This window comes from Aulonocara sp. 'chitande type north' Nkhata Bay, linkage group LG16 (genome assembly GCF_057382095.1).
Source record: "Aulonocara sp. 'chitande type north' Nkhata Bay isolate Kocher_YH1m ecotype deep benthic linkage group LG16, A_spYH_male_GT1.1, whole genome shotgun sequence".
Taxonomy (NCBI): Eukaryota; Metazoa; Chordata; class Actinopteri; order Cichliformes; family Cichlidae; genus Aulonocara; species Aulonocara sp. 'chitande type north' Nkhata Bay.
The window spans coordinates 25303005-25320941 of NC_141359.1; the positions used below are offsets into that span (position 1 = coordinate 25303005).

Below are 17937 nucleotides of genomic sequence, written 5' to 3' on the forward strand. Positions count from 1 at the left end.
ATATCTGCTAGCCATATCAATTGGCATCATTTTCTTATATGATTATCAGCTTTCACACTTGACGACATTTAGCTCTACCCCTTCTCCTACTTCTCTGGGTTATCATAGATGTTATCATGGGGTTGTCATGGAAGGTGGTTCTCCAGTAATTGTTCTTCCAAATTCAACCAGTGTTTACAAAACTGCTTATTGTCACCTTGATTATTTTACGAAATCTACACAGTAGTCATCAGTGCCTAATGCAAAATGAAGTAAACTACCCAGCCAGGTAATCCCGATTTCATATTCTATTTCAAGATAGACTCACCCCTAAGGATTTACTAGCCTTTGATCCATTACTTTCAACTTTAAGTTCTCTCATCATCGGGAATACTTCGGATCTCTTCTCCAGTTATTCTTTCTGCATTTCTGCCATTAGATCCACTTCAGTCAGTGAAATCACAAATCACCAGTTTGAGGTCATGAGGTCAATCTACCAATCATATATTTGCAACCATCTTTGACATTTGCAACACACATTTTCATCACTGCTTCCTGGAAATTCCTTCTTTGGGGATCTGCCTAGCCCAGGAGCTGCAGCCAGTCTCTTCTGGGGCCTTCCCCAAGCAGCAGCCTCAATTGATTTCCACTAGAAATGCTGTCATATCTAAATGAGGATGCAGTCCCAGCTAGTGAATTGGAGATAATTTATCTGCATTTTGAAGTGGGGACAAACACTCCCCTTCTAGTTCTCTGTATACGACTATATATGCCCTGCACTACAAGCTGTTTGTAGTGCATCATCATCATTCGTCTCTCATTATTACATTGGGAAATGCCTGGCTGGAAAGCCACCATTCTTCTCTGAAGCCTTCCCCAAACCTTAGCCTTAACTGTTGCTCTGCCATCTGCAATTATCTATTGGGAATGCTGTCAGACCTAAGTCAGGATCCATTTAGGTTAGTCAGGTCACAGCTAGTGAATTAAAGACACCAGGTAGCAAAATTAGCTTCAATACAAGTTAAAGGATTAACTTATATGCGTTTCATAACACTTTAAGTAATGATGCCCATCTTTAGCAGACGTAAGGGGTCCTTGCTCCTTAATCCTTCCAAGTGAGTCATACTATAGCCTAAATGACACTTGTCTATTCTCTAAGATAAAAAAAATTACAGTCAGTTTGAAATAGCAGATATCCATATTAAAAAAGAGACTCCAGTGGATATCATGATCACTGTGAAAGGTTGTAAACATTTTGCATTCACTACAGTGTCTTTGGTGTAGCACAGATTTCCTTTTATATATCTTGTTCTTTGACATCTTTGTTCACAAATTCTTTTTCACTTTTGTCTTTTTCCTATTTGTTTTTTCTATTTGTTATTTCTATTTTCTATTTTTATTTCTACATGAATGCTGAGAGGCCGCAGAAAGTGTCAGTTTGCTTGTATCGGCACTGGAAGTTTTTCTTAAAGTTTGTCTGTGTCATCCTTTTCCATGTTAATGAGCTTTTCATCCTTTTGATTGTTATTACTTGATGTCTCATGGAGTCTTGTGTCTTTTCTTAGACTTTCCCGTACATACTTCCGAAATGCTCTCTGGATCACAACAACTGAAACAGCCTCCTGTTTGCGCCGGATGGTGGTACTGATGGGTTCGTAGGACACCTTTGAAAGATTCGAAGCCATGAAACGCTCTTCCATTTGCTCCTTTAGAATGTCCATTTCTCCACCCTCACCTAGAACACGCTTTGTGAATGCAAACAGGATGTCTAGGCAGTGAATGCGGTCACCACTCACAATGGGTAAGTCCATAGAGATCAGGTCAAACTTGTTAGGCTTGGCTATGCGCAATGGTGGTTCCAGATTATCTGCAAATTCTGAAAGCATTTTATACTCAATGAACTGTGTTGCATGAGGATCAAACCTTTCCCAGACCTCATAAAACATTTCAAAATCATCCTCACTCAGTGGGTCAGCGCTCTCTTCAGTAGCTACACCAAAGTTTTCCAGGATGACTGCAATGTACATATTCACCACAATAAGGAAAGAGATGATGATATAGCTCACAAAGAAAATAATTCCCACTGTAGGATTTCCACAGTTTCCTTTAAAAGTACTACCAGGATTCTCCATCTCAGGGTCACAGTCATCTCCATTTTTGTTGAGAATGGGATATAGTAGGGTATCCCATCCAGCTGAGGTGGTGATTTGGAACAGACAGATCATGCTGTTTGCAAAAGTCTCAAAATTGAAAAGATCATCAATACCTCTTTCCTTCTTGACATATGCAAAGTTTGACATGCCAATGATGGCATAGATGAACATCACCAAGAAGAGCAAGAGACCAATGTTGAACAAGGCAGGAAGTGACATCATCAAGGCAAACAAGAGTGTGCGGATTCTTTTGGCTTTTTTAACAAGGCGGAGGATGCGGCCAATCCGTGCCAGTCGGATGACTCTGAACAAGGTTGGTGAAAGAAAGTATTTTTCTATTATCTCAGTAAGAAACAAACCTAAAGAAAGAAATGAAATGATTAAACACTGGATGACAGATTACTGCAATATTAAAAACTTGTCAGAGAGAAACTGTAAATGAAGGTGAGTCATACCGATGATTGACAGAATAACAACGATGAAATCAAATATATTCCAGCCATTCATGAAAAAGTAGTGCCGGAGCGAGACCATCTTCAATAAGCACTCTCCAGTGAAGACGACAATGAATACCACATTTATATAGTAGAGGACGTTTTTCTTGTAGTCTGATTGTTCAGCAGTTTCCATCATCATAGCAATCATATTAAGTGATATTAGAACCATAATCACAATGTCAAAAGATTTCTTGGTTGTAAAATCAAAAATATATCCTAGAATCTTGTTCTGAAACAGATAGACATGGGTAAAATAAACAAGAATATATTTTAGAAGAAAAACAATACAATTTTAAATTCATATTGAATCCAGTCAAAGTTTGACTCGCATACTGATGGTCTAGGGATCGGTTTTTGTGGTTTCTTTGATGCCAGTTTCTTCATGGCATTGTAGTATTTCTTTTGTTCTTCAGTCATAAAGATGTCTTGACCTCCTAAGTAAAGAAAACATGATAGGCACATTAAATCACTTAAATCAAAAAAGAGAAAATACAAATTCTTCTTTTTACAAAGAGGTTTGATACTTATCTTTTTCCTTTGCTGATTGAAGTTGTCAATAACAACACCAGTGAAAAGATTGAGTGTGAAAAATGCTCCAAATATGATGAAAACAACAAAATAACAGTACATATATAGGTTGATCTCATAGTCTGGTTGTTCTTCTGGCTACAATGATAACAAAAAAACAAGACATTAAAAAAGAGACATCCTTTAGATTACTGTTCTGGCCAAGCGGATGTGTGCCTTAAGTGATTTAATTTTACAGAAAACTCTGCCTTGGTGGTATTTGTTTACTTAGCACTGTGTGTACAGTGCATAAAATATTCTGTCTTCCTAGTCCCTGTCAGTATCTGTCAAAAACTTGAGCTGCAGCATTTTGAATCAACTAAAGGCTTTTCAGGGAGTTTTTAGAACATCCTAATGATAATAAATTACAGTGGTACATCCTAGAGGTAATGACTGCATAAACTGGTTTTGGATGTTTCTAATTTTTAGAGATATTGCGCAAATGAAAGAAAGCAGTCCTACATATTTGTTTAATATGTGCATTACCTGGCCAAAAATGACTTCAAGATTCCTCACAATGTTATTGGAGGCCACCGTAATGCCATCCAGAGTTAACATTTGGTTAGACACCATATTTCTAAGATTATTAGGGCCGTAGAATAACCTGTTTTATCTGAATTTAGAAGTAGGAAATTACAGTAGAGGTCATCCAGATCTTTAAGATAAAGCTAACTCTTGCTCATGTTAGACCAACCCTTCACTTCAAAAAATATATTTTACATTGTTACAAATTTTTCATCAGAAATGTGTCACTGCCTCAGCAAAAGAAAGTGTAATATGATTTTAATAAAACATTGACATTTTACAGGGGTTAAAGCATTTATATGGTGAGATATAAAAATAACCACCTTGGTTTGAGAATCAACAGCGGCATACATGATGTCCATCCAACCCTTAAATGTAGCCTATAGAAAAAAATACAGCAAGTGACAACGGTAGAAAAACATGTTCTTCTATTACAAAATTTGCAACAAAATACTTACTACTTGCAACAGTGCAAGGTAACCCATGCCAACATTATCAAAGTTGACCTTAAGATTCATCACTCGAGCGCTTCCATTTTCCATTTGCCGACAGTCTGTCATATTTTTCACTTCTGATACCAGGAAATTTTTATTTGTGGTTGTGTTGACACAATAGTAGAACTTTCCCGCAAATAAGTTGACTCCAATGATACTGAAGATCAGCCAGAAGATGAGGCATACCAGCAGCACATTGAAGATGGAGGGAATGGCTGCCATTAGGGAATTGACAACCACCTGCACATCAATACACAAATCACATAACATATCTGTACAGCAGACAGAGATCACAGAAATCTAAACTGATGCATGATATTGTACACTGTGGTAATGGTTAAAAATAAATTAATAAATAAAAAAGGAAGAAAAAACACATTTTTAAGTGCCATTGCGTTGGGTTGCAACTAAAGTTTATTTTGGTAGTTGACAAATCTGCCAATTTTTCTTAGATTGGTCGAATAGTTAACGATTACTTTAATAACTCCTGTCTCCACTTTCTGTGAGCTAACCTCTTGTTGTAGGCTCCAGTACCTCACCTGCTCACGTCTGACAACCTGTGAATATTACCCTGCTGTCTTGTCCATTTATGTGGTATTGGTATATGACAAGTCAACAATAAAATTCCATGTAGATGAATTTTATTGTCGACATCATTGATGACGTGGGGCTGCACGGCATCAATGGGTTAGTGCGGTTAGCTAGTTAATGCATTGATGCCGTGCAGTCCCATGCACGGGGCAATCCGCGGTAACTCGATAATTTGAGATTTGTGATTACTCATCTTCATATGATAAGAACCACAAAGTGCTTCACAATAATATAAAACACATGTACATAAAACAACACAATCGAGTCTGCAGCACAACTCTAGTAGAAAGCCAGTCTGAGGTTTTGAGCTTTTAGCTGCTGTTTGAAAGAATAAATAAAATCAAGGCAACTTTAAGATGGAGGCAAAGCAATCCACAACCTGGGGGCTGCTGTTCTAAAAGATCAATCTCCTCTGGTCTTAAAACTACTAACAGCCTTTGATGATCTCAGGCTGCAAGGGAGAGCATGGGGTTCTATAAGATCCAAGATGTAGGCAGGATTGACTGAGAGCTTTAAAAGTCAGTACTAAAATTTTGAGGTGAATTCTAAAATATATTGGAAGCCAGTGTAATGGGAATAAAACCGGTGTAATGTGCTCTCTATTTTTGTGTCTTTGTTAAGAGCTTTGCAGCGGAATTCTGGACTGATTGGAGACGGTTAGGATTCTTTTTGCTCAAACAAAGACAAAAGGCTGTTACAATAATCTAAGTGAGATGAAATAAAAGCATGAATCAGTATTTCCAATTCAGATTTGGACATCAATGTAGTCCTTGTAATCCTTAGTTGAAAAAGGCAGTTACTAATTAGCTGCTTGAGAGTGTTGCTCTAGCAACATCGCAGAATCAAAAATAACATCGAGGTACCTGAGGCTTGGCTGAACAGAGGAGCCAAGAGAACCAAGATGCTGCTTGATTACAGATATTTGGCTGTCGGGAGCAATAATTACCGTTTCTGACTTCTCTGAGTGCAGCCGCAAGTAGTTGTCACAAAGCCATTGTTCAATGGAAGCTAAACATTTTATTAAAGAGAACAACTTTTGGACTTCCATTGGCTTAAAAGAGCAGCAGAGCTGAATGTCATCAGTCTAGAAGTGATAAGACACATCAGGGAACTGCCTAATTATAAGTCCTAGAGGTAACATGCACAGGAGCAAAAGAATAGGTCCCAGAACTGAACCCTGCGGTACTCCACACGTCAGATGTGACATAAACTGATTTGCACAAAAGTTAAAAGATCTATTGGAGAGGTATGACTGAAACCACTCCAGAGCCACAATTTTAGCTTAGAGATAAGCCTGTAATTCTTAAGCTGTGTTAGATTTGAACTGCTGTTTTTTTAATATTGGCTCAACAACAGCATACTTACAGAACCTAGGCACCACACCTGTTAAAAGAGAGGTGTTGCATATCTCTACAACAGAGGGGCCAATGGCAGAGAGAACATTTTGAAAACAGTCCAGCAGGTAGAATGTCATATGGACAAGTGGTGATTTTCATTTTATCCAGCAGAAGTGAAAGATCATGTATGGTCATTGGGTTAAACACCGACAGTGAATGAGGGGGAGGTGGACCAGAGACACAAACAGATGGTATTGAAGGACAAACGCTCATTTGGACATTATTAACTTTATCCACAAACAAATTTAGAAAGTCATTACTGTCAGATACAGAAGACATGGCTACTGGGGGGACCATGGGGGAAACAACAGAGTTTATGGTTTCGAACAGTATCTTGGGATTTCTCTTGTTTGATGAGATTAGCTGAGAAAAAAATTCAGAAATTGATGACCTTACAGCCATTGCTAGGATTCATAAGAGAAAAAATAGAGATAATGTTTTGAAAAAGAGAAAATATCCAGTGAGCCGAAGTTCTCTGGATAATGATGCCTTTTTGATGCTAAAGGTCAGAGACTGCTTAGTTTACAGGTTAGCAATAGTAACTCAAATGACCAGTTTTTGTAAACAAGGTGAACAGAAGAGCATATTTTAACACACAACACATCCAACCTTGAAGCAGATGGGCTATAGAAGCTGAAGATTATATCAGATGCCACTACTTCAGTTAAACAAAGAAAACTGAGCAAGAATTCAAATTGGTTTACCAAAATTGGACTAAAGAAGACTGGATAAAGCTGCTGCGATTAGTCTTGATTTTTGTTGTGACATTTGGATGATAGGACAAGAAGTTGAAAGCCTAGATTCATTCTTCCTTATACCAGTAGTTCAGTCTGGTGGTCGTAGTGCAAGGGTGTGGTGCATAGATCATTCCGCTCTCGTCTATTTCCCGTCACCTCTGGTGTACCCCAAGGCTCAGTTTTAGGCCCTCTTCTCTTTATAATATACATCCTCCCTCTAGGTACCATCTTCCGCAAATTTGATCTTCAGTTTCACTGTTTTGCTGATGACACCCAGTTATATCTCTCTTGCAAACCTGATTCCTCCTTCCCACCTTCTTCCCTTACAGAATGTCTATCCGAGTTAAAATCCTGGTTTACCTCTAATTTTCTAAAGCTCAATGAGGATAAAACTGAGATCCTCCTTATTGGCACCAAATCCAACCTTTTGAAGGCAAACCATTTCTCACTCACCATCGATAACTCCACAGTTCTCCCTTCTCCTCAGGTTAAGAGCCTTGGTGTCATCCTAGACAGCACACTTTCTTATAAATCACACATCAATAACCTCACCCGTTCTGCCTACTTCCATCTACGTAACATTAACAGATTGCTTCCTTCTCTTTCCACCCAGTCTACGTCCATTCTTGTACATAGTCTTGTTACCTCCCGTATTGACTACTGCAATTCTCTTCTGCATGGTCTCCCCCAAAAATCCCTCCATAAGCTTCAACTGGTTCAGAATTCTGCTGCTCGCATTATCACCAGAACCCCCTCCTACCAGCACATCACCCCTGTTCTTCAGGAACTTCACTGGCTCCCTGTGAAATTCCGGATAATTTTCAAACTTCTTCTGCTCACCTTCAAGGCCCTTCATAACCTCGCTCCTTCTTACCTTTCTGACCTGTTAACCACCACTTGTTCTGCCCGTTCACTTCGTTCTTCTTCTTCTGTCCAGCTTACTGTACCTTCCTTCCGCCTCACCACCATGGGAAGCAGAGCTTTCAGCTGCTCTGCTCCCAGGCTGTGGAATTCTCTGCCCCCTGAAATAAGAAATATTGGTTCTCTCCCCCAGTTTAAATCCCAACTCAAAACTCATCTGTTCAAATCTGCATATTCACTGTGAATACACTGTTTGTTCATTTTATCTTGTGCTTTATTTTATTGTTCTTATTCTGCCATTGTTTTACTAATTGTTTTATCCTATTGTAAAGTGTCCTTGGGTGACTTGAAAGGCGCTCATAAATAAATTTATTATTATTATTATTATATTTTCTCGACAGACTTTAGGCTTCTCAGTACTGATTAATCGATCCATCCAATTAAGTATTGCCTAAATGCCGCAGCACACTTGAGTATTATAAGCAACCATGACCATTCCTTTATGTCCACACTGTATTCATCTTCTTGTGGCTGCTTCCAACAAGATAATGTCCCACAAACCTCAAATAATCTCAGACTGATCTACACAGTCACCATATCTAAATCCAACAGAGCAAGTTTTGGATGTGTTTGAACCATAGATTTGTATTCTGGATACGCAGCTAATAAATCTGCAGCAACCGTGTGATTTTATCGTATCAGTATGGACCCAAAGTCTCAGCACCTTGTTTAATCTATGACAAAGTGAATAAAGGCAGTTCTGAAGGCTAAAGAAGGCCCACCCAGAACTAACAAAGTGTACCTAAGAGATTTAGGTTGTAGTCTAGTGTACTGGATTAGTGGTAGATAGTTCAACGTGACTCTGAATGGATAGGTGGTTCCAACAGCTCTTACCCTTATGCCCTCAAAGCGTGACAGGGCTCTTAGTGGCCTTAGAGCTCGTAGGGTTCTGAAAGACTTCATGGGACCGAAATTATTAGCATCTAATGTGTTGGCTACTAGATCGGCAAGTGAGATCTGGAAAAAATACAATTACAAATACGTTATAAGCAGCAAAGATATATTAAACTGTGTGTTTCTGTCTAAGCAGCATTTCGATGTACATTAGCAATTAGGAAGTCCAACCAGCACCAGGCATTTGAGAAATATTTAGCAAATCCATATGCCATCCACTTCACTAACATCTCCAGAATAAAAATGCAAGTGAAAATTTTGTCTGCAAACTCCAAAACTGTTTTAATAGTCTTCCTCTGCTCATTGTAGATATCTTCAAATGCCTAAATGTGAGGAAAAAGACAGGTAAGTGTAAATACAAATGGAAAGTGTATTAATGCCAAACATGCACATAATGAAATTTCCATTAAAAATATCAATAGTACTTTGCAGACAATATCTTAGGATTTGCTCCAAAACAGACGTGAGAACAGATCACCGAAAGAGACTGATTTAGTAATATTAAATGAAAAACGTTTTAAAAATGAACAGTTAAGAACTGCCTGATCCTGATTAGATGCCAGATGTTTTTATGTAAATACTTACAAGGGCCCCACTGCTAAGCAGGATCATGAAGATGATAAAGCTCTCAAACCAGTTGTGCTCCACTATCTGATAACAGGTTTTTCGTAGTGCCCACCATATTTTACCCCAGCCCACATCTACATTTACTTGACAGCAATGGAACGCCTGCACACAGACTGAAAAGAGACAATGGTTAGGATGGTTAGAAATGGTTAGAATGGTGTTTTAGACATGGAAAATGCAGATTCAAATTAAAACTAAAGTTATAGCAGGTGTTAGTTTCACCAGCAGAGAAACAAGCATTAGGATCTATATCATCTTCTAATTCAAAGTCTGCAGAATTTCCTCTCTTTCCAGCTGGTACATCATCCACTGTGCTTGCATCTGAGCAGCTGAACTGTCCATCATCAATGATAATCTGTGGATGAAATCAATAGTGTAGATGAAAATCTTGGATGAGCTGATATAACAAAGCCATTGAGTAAGACTAGTTTCACAAAATGACAGATTGTTCTGTCATTTTAGTAGTAATTTTAAATAGTTGTACAAAAAACACCTGAGGCACTGGCTGCATTTTTAGGTAATTATTTGTATATGACTTTGCTATTTTCACAATTTGTGAATAAGTGTTTAAAATTTACAATTTATATTTGCATTTCAAATTATGAAAGTGGTTTGATAAACATGTTAGTGGTTTTTACAGTAAAAAATTTTTTTTTCCTAATTGGATTTTATGTTTTTTGGTTGATTTTGAATCAAGTGTGTATGATACATGTCATTGCCATGACTAGATTTTAGGCTGATCCCTTCACCTTTACTAATGAAATACCTAACTTACGCCAACAACAGTGTTCTCTTACACTATGTGGTTGCATTGCGTGTCATAAATAACTTTTGTAAGGCTTGGTTTAAAACAAAAATCAGGCATCTGTAGAGATTTTTGAGACCAAGAACATCCTTACCGCAGGACATCCTGCTACATCTGATGAAGCACTGTTGAAGTCCTCAGTATCGGGTTCTTTCATAATCATAGAGATGGTGACAGTCACACTAGGGTTGTTGATGAAAGATGTTAGGGAATCATTGCTTTTGGTGCTGACCATGTATTTGTCCCCAGTTTTTTCTACGCCGATCACCTCCCCATTGCCATGGTTTAGGATACTGTTCGGCCCTAAAGGTTTGTGGAGTTCATCCAGAGATTTTTCCTCATCCTTCTTTTGTTTCTTCTCTCTAAGGCAGGCGCTGCTGCAGCTAGTGCTGAAGGAAATGCTTTCGTATATACGTGTAATGGCAATTTGCAAATTGTTTGTTTCTTTGTCATCCATTGCCCATGCTAGATTGTCAGTACTGAATGAACTCAGCAGCAGGGCCAAGAAGAGGTTCAGGACCTGCCAGGTAATGACATGGACAGGTAAAATTTATATTGAAACTATTATAAACTGATTACAACAAAACACATATTACTGTAAAACTGCACTATGTACAATTACTTAAATAAGAATTACATTTTTAATCAGTTTAATGAGTTTAAATTAATGAATTGACCATTGAAAGTTTTACCACAAGGTTTCCTATAATCAGGATCATCATGTAGAAAGTGATGCACATGTGTTCATTAACCACTGTCATACAGTCCCACATGGTTTCTATCCACTCTCCACAAAGCACCCGGAAAACAATGAGGAATGAATGGAAGAAGTCATTCATGTGCCAACGAGGAAGAGTGCAGTCCTCAGAAATTTTACACACACAGTCCTTGTATTTTTTTCCAAATAGCTGCATGCCCACCACAGCAAAGATGAAGACGATAATGGCCAAGACCAGTGTCAAGTTGCCCAAAGCCCACAATGAATTACCAATTATTTTGATCAATTTATTTAGAGTGGGCCAGGATTTCGCCAACTTGAATACTCTAAGCTGTAAACAAAAACAAAAAAAGTCATTACCTAACTCACAAAACACCAGAACATACAGGCCATGATGTATAGTGGCAAGAAGAAGCAGGTGAGTCCTTTGGAACTATGTTTAAAAAGTTGGGAAACAACCTTTACCCCAACAATTGCAGTTTCATGGTCCCTCTGTCCTTACGTTTTCATCTGTCTCTCCCTCTTATGCTTTCTACCTCTCCTCTATCCCTGTTTGTGTGTGTATTGGTGTCTTGGTTTTTGTGTAGTGGAGGGACTCAGCTCAGGTTCCTGCCTTCTGGACATCCGCTGGTAAGCTGTCTTTGATGAACTCGATGGAGTCACTACTTAAGGGAGTGGCTCAGTGGCAGAATCAGAGAGACTGTATTCATCCCACAGCGAAATTGAGTTGTGATAAACAATTAACATAGCTTGGCTCCTACCTTTGTGATTGTGCTACTTGCCTTTATATAGAAAAGCTTTTCTATCATTTCTGCAGAATCTGTGTGCAGATTCTGTTACAGAGAAGCTTGCTGGAAATAGGTGACCTGTTTAGTGTTCTTGAGAAGCTTTGTATCTGTGTGGATTCCTGGGGTCATATTATTTTTTAAACTTTACCAGTGCATTCAACACCATCAGGCCACTCTTTCTGGGTGGACTCTCTAAAGGTGGTGTCACTGAGGTAAATGTTGTCCAAGATAAAGGAAATACTGGATAATGCCTCCCGCCCTCTCCATGTCCTGCTTGCCACTCACAGGAGCACATTCAGTAATGTTGGGCATACACTGTGTGATTTTTGGCCCATTTTGAGCCAATTTTTCAGTCGTGCGACTGTTTTGGTGATCGGCCTGAGTTTCGGCTTCATCGTGTGTCGTGCATCATGTAGTATACATGGTGTAACGAGAAGCGATTAACACCCCACGACCAGATCCCGATCATCAATCGTTTGGTCGTAAGAAAATCAAACCTGTTTGAAATCCTATCAGCTGTCTTGAGGTGGTCAATGCATCCTCTCACACTGCACACGCGCAAACACAGAAATGAAAGTGAAAAGACGGAGCAGCACGGCAGTGCAGCGTGTGATCTGGACACAAGCAATGAAAGCACAACTTGTAGAACTTTGGCAAGCTCATCTAAGCCGTTTTGATTTGGCCTGACAAAATTAGTTGGATGAGTGAAAGACAGTTAGGGAGAGAGAGAGAGCGAGTGACAGATTTTGTGTTATAACCTTCATGTTAGGGACGCACAGTGTGAGCACTCAGGTCGCATCAGAGCATTGGCCCGTATAGTGTGAGACCCTGCATCGTGACCTACGAACTTTTAACCCCTGCGAGTCAATCGTACAGTTTGAGCAGGAGCTGAATAACGTGACTGAAAAAAATCGTACAGTGTATGCCTAGCTTGAGAGATTTAGCTTGCCCAAATGCACCACAGAATGCCATAGCCACAGGCAGAAATAATTTTAATCAAGTACACACTGCAATAGGTGAACACCCTCAATATCACATCCTCAACAAAGAAAAATTACAAAGTCAATATGATTAGAAGGGAACCTCAATCTCAACTATATATATTTAATTTTAGGCAATATACTGGGATATTTATAATTAGAGGTATTTGTATTAAAATCTATTTTGTTATATTTTGCAACTTTGTAATACATTGTATTATTTAATTTTGTTTGGTTACTTCTCTTAGTGTCTTGGATCAGTTGTGACCACATAATTTTCTTTGGGATTAGTAGAGTATTCTCGTTCTGAATTTGATCGCCATGAGATTACAAATTCATTACACCCAGTTGCAATAATTTTGTTCATGTCTCCAACGACTATTTTCCGTAGTCTAACTGTAGCATTAGGTAACATGACCAAAGCCAACTACATAATTGACATGTTGCTGAGTGGATGAAAACCAATCAAAAACTGTCACAGGATCCAGGGAGGCTGGCCAGGTGCTCCCAGTTGTGCTGATTTATGAAAAATTTATACATAGATGCTAACAATTCCAAAGGTTTCACTTACTACTGCTTGTTATCGTAGATGTGCATTTATAGACTTACCAATCGGAATGATCTCAAGATAGTCATATTCTTCATTTTTTCCAAACAAAGCTCTATCAAGCTTAAACTAACAATGATCGCATCAAAGATATTACATTTCTTCTGAAAGTAATAGAATGGGTCCAGTGCAATAACCTTGAAGACCATTTCAGCTGTGAAGATGCCGGTGAATATCTTTATGCACACACACACACACACACACACACACACACACACACACACACACACACACACACACACACACACACACAAATAATGAACACTGATAAAATTTATATTTGATTTATATTTGATTAAAAATAATCAGCTCTTAATTTGACTTACCTTATTACCGATATTAAGCATGCTTTGGAACCCATCACTCATTGGATAATGCTCCATGGCCATAAACAATGTGTTGAGTGCAATGCAAATAGTAATGAATAGGTCCATAAATGGGTCCATCACAATTAGATGAATGATTTTCTTGAATTTCAGCCACCCTGGGCACCACTCCCAGATGAGGAAAGTGTAGGCAAAATCGTACCACCAAGTAGGACATTTCTGCCTTGACTCTTCAAGTTCTGATGGCAAAGTGATGAAAATTTTTTGTGTGAAGCTACAATGACATTGTAGATGTAGTCAAGACAAGAATGGCAATTCATGCAATTGTAAAAAAACACCTACCCTCTATTGTGTCCGTAATTACACTAGTGAGACTTTGAGGTCTCTGTCTGGCCTCTCGGCTCTTAAGAAAGTCCATATATTCCTGGCTTATTCCTCCATTACTTTGCCTGTAGTCTGTGTCAGTAGTGTCAGCCTGGGGATAGATTGTTATATATGAAATGTAACCATACAAAAAATGTGTTGTATTTTGCCATTGATAAACAACAGCACTAACATAAATCACTGTCAGTGTCCCACTCATTCAAGTGACTACTTCAGTCTCAGCTGACTGCAGGTTTCCCCAACCGTATAAACAGTACATTTGCACAATAAATGAAAATAGCCCACTCTCATCGGCCTGCCTCCCTGTCTCACCACTGGAACCTTTCTGGAGTGGATCATTCACATACTCACCAAGACTTTTATGACCTTGCCTCCCCCTCTCACAGACCTCCATCTGCAGACAATGTAAGCCATGAAATATCCTCAAATGGATCTACCTCTTCAGTCTTTTCCTTACTCTTTTCTAACTCACCTCTCCTGTTGTTGCAGTGACTGATCACTGGTCCTCCCACTCACATTCCTGACCCTATATTCCCTTTGACATCTCATCTAACTCTAGGACCCCGCTGACTTGCTCATGTCCACCCCAGTTACTCACAGTATTTATCTTGCATCTCGGTTATCAGTGTCTAGTTCCTGTTCTTGTAGATAGCATCGTTTCTGTATATGGCATAGTTGTAGTATTTTTGCCCATGTCATAGCTCTGGCTCTAGCTCATGTTCCTGTGTATAGTCTTCATAGTTATAGCATTTTATGATCGTCACAGCTCAGGGTTTGTCACTGTTCTTAGTAGTATTTTGCTCTTGCCCCTGTATATAGTACCTGCCCCTGCACTAGTGTTGACCTACATATTTAATACCATAATAGTGTCACTTAACCTTATAGTCGCTGTTTATGTTCACAAGCACTGCCGCTGTTCAAGTCTTGTGAGTAAAAGTCATGTCACGTATCTTGAGCATCTCTGTTGAATCTGTCTTTTGGGTCCAATCTATGTCTGATGGCTCGCGCTGTGGCAAGAAGTCACTTTCATTTCTCCCACTGAAAATGCTACGTCCAGATGAACAGAATCAACCTTTTGGGACTAATGAATGAAATTCTGCTTATCATGCATATAAAAAAAGAACATTCTACAACTACACCTTTGGCTCACATAACTGATGACTTAATAAGTGATATTGAAGGAATTAATTATGATGAAGGAAATGACCTCCTAGCCCATTGTTCCTTCAGTGGGCTGGTTTCAGTCATTATGCAAATGTACTGTTTATAAGATTGGGGAAACCTGCAGTCAGCTGAGACTGAAGAGGTCACTTGGCTGAGTGACAAAATGTTTCTCCCACTGAAAACGCTACGTCCAGATGAACAGAATCGACTTTTTGGAGAAGCGATATTGAAGATAAAACGATTGTTGGAACAGTGTTGCTAGATCTGAGCGCAGCGTTTGATGCAGTTGATCATGAAATCTTATTGGATAAATTAAATTGTTTTGGTTTTGAAAGGTCTGCTGTTCAGTGGATTAAGAGTTATTTAACCAATAGGCAATTTGCTGTAACATTTAGTAGGGGTAACTCTGTGTTACATCCTGTGAGGCTATGGGAGTGTGGGGGTTGGGTGTTTGCCCGCTCTCTCCACCTCCTCCTCTCTTGCCACTCCTACCCCCTCTGTCTCTCTCACTCTCCTCTCTCCCCAGGACACAGCTGCTTTTGATTAGCCTCGTTTGCCACTTGGGCCCAGTCAGCAGTCACCTCTGAGGCTATATAAGCAGGGGATGAACTGTGAGTGAGGTGGTTTTTCCCCTCTGTGGCTCTACACTTTTTTCTGCTAGGTTTTGTACAGACAGCCTCCTTCGACTAGTGAGTAGACAGGCTTGTGGGCCCTGAGAGTGTCTCCCCGCGGCGAGGAGTAAAATAGGAAGTGTGGAAAGTGCGTCCCTTATTTGTTAGGTAGTTTTTTCTTTTGTTGCTGTGATTGTTTCCTTTGTTTCTTTGGCATTATTGGTAGAATGGCGTTGCTGGCTCTTTAAGTTAAGGTTATTTGTAATAAAACTATATTATTTGTAATAAAACTATATTATTATAGAGCAACTCTGTCTGTTTTCCTTTTTATTCTATTTCCGGACCCATTTGTTACTGGTCCCCACACTCACATCCCTAGACCTCTTTGTGGGGATGTAACAATGTGGGGGCTTGTCTGGGAAATGAATGGAAGGAACAGCGACTAAGTTTTGGTGTGTTGTTTGCCGGTCACTTGTTTAGTTGTATCATATCTACTACGTTCTCTCTCCAGTTAGCACAGGGGAGTGTCTAGCTGAGTGTAACCTACTCCTTCAGGCACTCATTTTTTTATTTTGCCTTTTTTATTTTTGGAGTAATCCCGGGTGGGGATTAGTTCCCTGTCGGGGGTAGGCTTGTCAGTGCTTTGTGCGCCTGGTGCACTCCAGAAGCTAAGTAGGCTAAGATTTTAGTAGGCAGGTCTGGGGAGAGGGTCGGTGGTATTTTTATTTATTGGTTAACCCTGTGGCCACACACATTTTGCACCCGTCTTTGATTTGTGTGTTGGAGGTGGTTCTCATTTGTTATTATTGTTAGCCTGGGGTAGTTTTTTTGTTGTTGTGGTTTTTAACCCTTTAGAACCGGTAGGAGCGGACACGCTCCATTTTGCGTAACTATTTTTAAATCCCGGTAGCACTGCAACCACGTGAGCTAGCGCTATAATTTTTTTTGCATATGAAACCGGAGTAATTGTACTTACATCTTATGCCATCAGCTTGTCCTCGGTCACAGTTTCCTTCCACATATAGCTTTGCAAAAACTGCATAAAAAGCGCTTGTAGCAACAAAAACATAATATTCCAGAAACACGCTTTGCCGATCCGATCAGCTGTTTGTAACACTTCCTACGTCCATCAGCGCGAACTATCACATGACCGCCATGACCTGCCCGAAACCGGAAGTGACGTCATTTTGCGGAAATGTAGTTTTTTTTTTTTACCATCGTGGCCTCATGAGCTTATACTTGTGTTTTTAAAAGTTATGTTTGACTTCATGACTTTCTGTGTCGTTTCTGGGATGCTTAGGACTCATATTTCACTGCTGGAAATAGTTTATTTTGATGCATATGCTGTTAATTTTGCAAATTTGCACTATAATATATTTTTTCGTTTTTCCTGTAGTATATGAAAATTGGTGTATCTCAAAAATAAAACTATGAAAACACTCAAAATAAATTTCCTTTGGTGGGAAACTAGTTTGTGCAACTTTTTTGTATTTACAGTTTTGAGGGATAAACCTCTTAAATTTCTCTAACTAGAAATATATGTTAAAAAAACAAAAATGATTTTCAATTTTTTTGTAGTTTATTGCACTTTTTTGCAATTTATGTAATTACTATGCACTTAATGCATACATATTATAAGAATTTGGACTATAATGATTGTATTGATGTATAGCAACTTGAAATGCTCCCAAAAATTGCACTACAGCATGTAAAATATAATATAAGCTCTGGCGGAGTTCGTCCTATGGTAGGTCTTAAAGGGTTAAGAAAGAGTGTTTTAAAATATTAGATGGAATCACCCAGGTTGCTGTAATGAAAAATATTTAGATATTTAAAGAAAATTATTTATTCATTATTTATAATAATTTATTTATTTATTATTAACTTATAATTAGAGTACCATCAGGCAACTCAAGAATTATATTCTACTTCAATTAGACTGACTACTTATTTTTCTCGTACAACTTGTATTTGCTCAGTCCACTATGAAAGTTGATTGAAAATATCATTTTCTTCATTTTGGTGACTAGCCCCTCCGACTCAGTTTGTCCTCAAAACTGCTGCTATTATTAGCCCACATCCTAGGCTTCACCATGGAAATTATTAATATGCGGCAGGTGGTGATGATGATCATTGTGATGAATTATTGGATGAACATGCTGATGATGGCAT

At 38.9% G+C, this 17937-nt stretch overlaps 1 protein-coding gene across 1 annotated transcript in view; it reads right to left on the minus strand.

The window, feature by feature from the left end:
- LOC147311646 (sodium channel protein type 2 subunit alpha-like) overlaps positions 1-17937 on the minus strand; it is a 65343-nt gene continuing 47406 nt past the window's right edge. Inside the window, exons 12-25 of the mRNA XM_086265726.1 lie at positions 13949-14081; positions 13607-13845; positions 13283-13456; positions 10880-11236; positions 10282-10707; positions 9605-9737; positions 9341-9495; positions 8905-9078; positions 8696-8818; positions 4180-4455; positions 4045-4101; positions 2963-3295; positions 2588-2858; positions 1-2491 (exon numbers count right to left, since the gene is read on the minus strand). Coding sequence (XP_086121852.1) covers positions 1446-2491; positions 2588-2858; positions 2963-3295; positions 4045-4101; positions 4180-4455; positions 8696-8818; positions 8905-9078; positions 9341-9495; positions 9605-9737; positions 10282-10707; positions 10880-11236; positions 13283-13456; positions 13607-13845; positions 13949-14081 — 3897 coding nt within the window. The 3' untranslated portion in view covers positions 1-1445. The remainder of the gene's footprint in view (positions 2492-2587; positions 2859-2962; positions 3296-4044; positions 4102-4179; positions 4456-8695; positions 8819-8904; positions 9079-9340; positions 9496-9604; positions 9738-10281; positions 10708-10879; positions 11237-13282; positions 13457-13606; positions 13846-13948; positions 14082-17937) is intronic.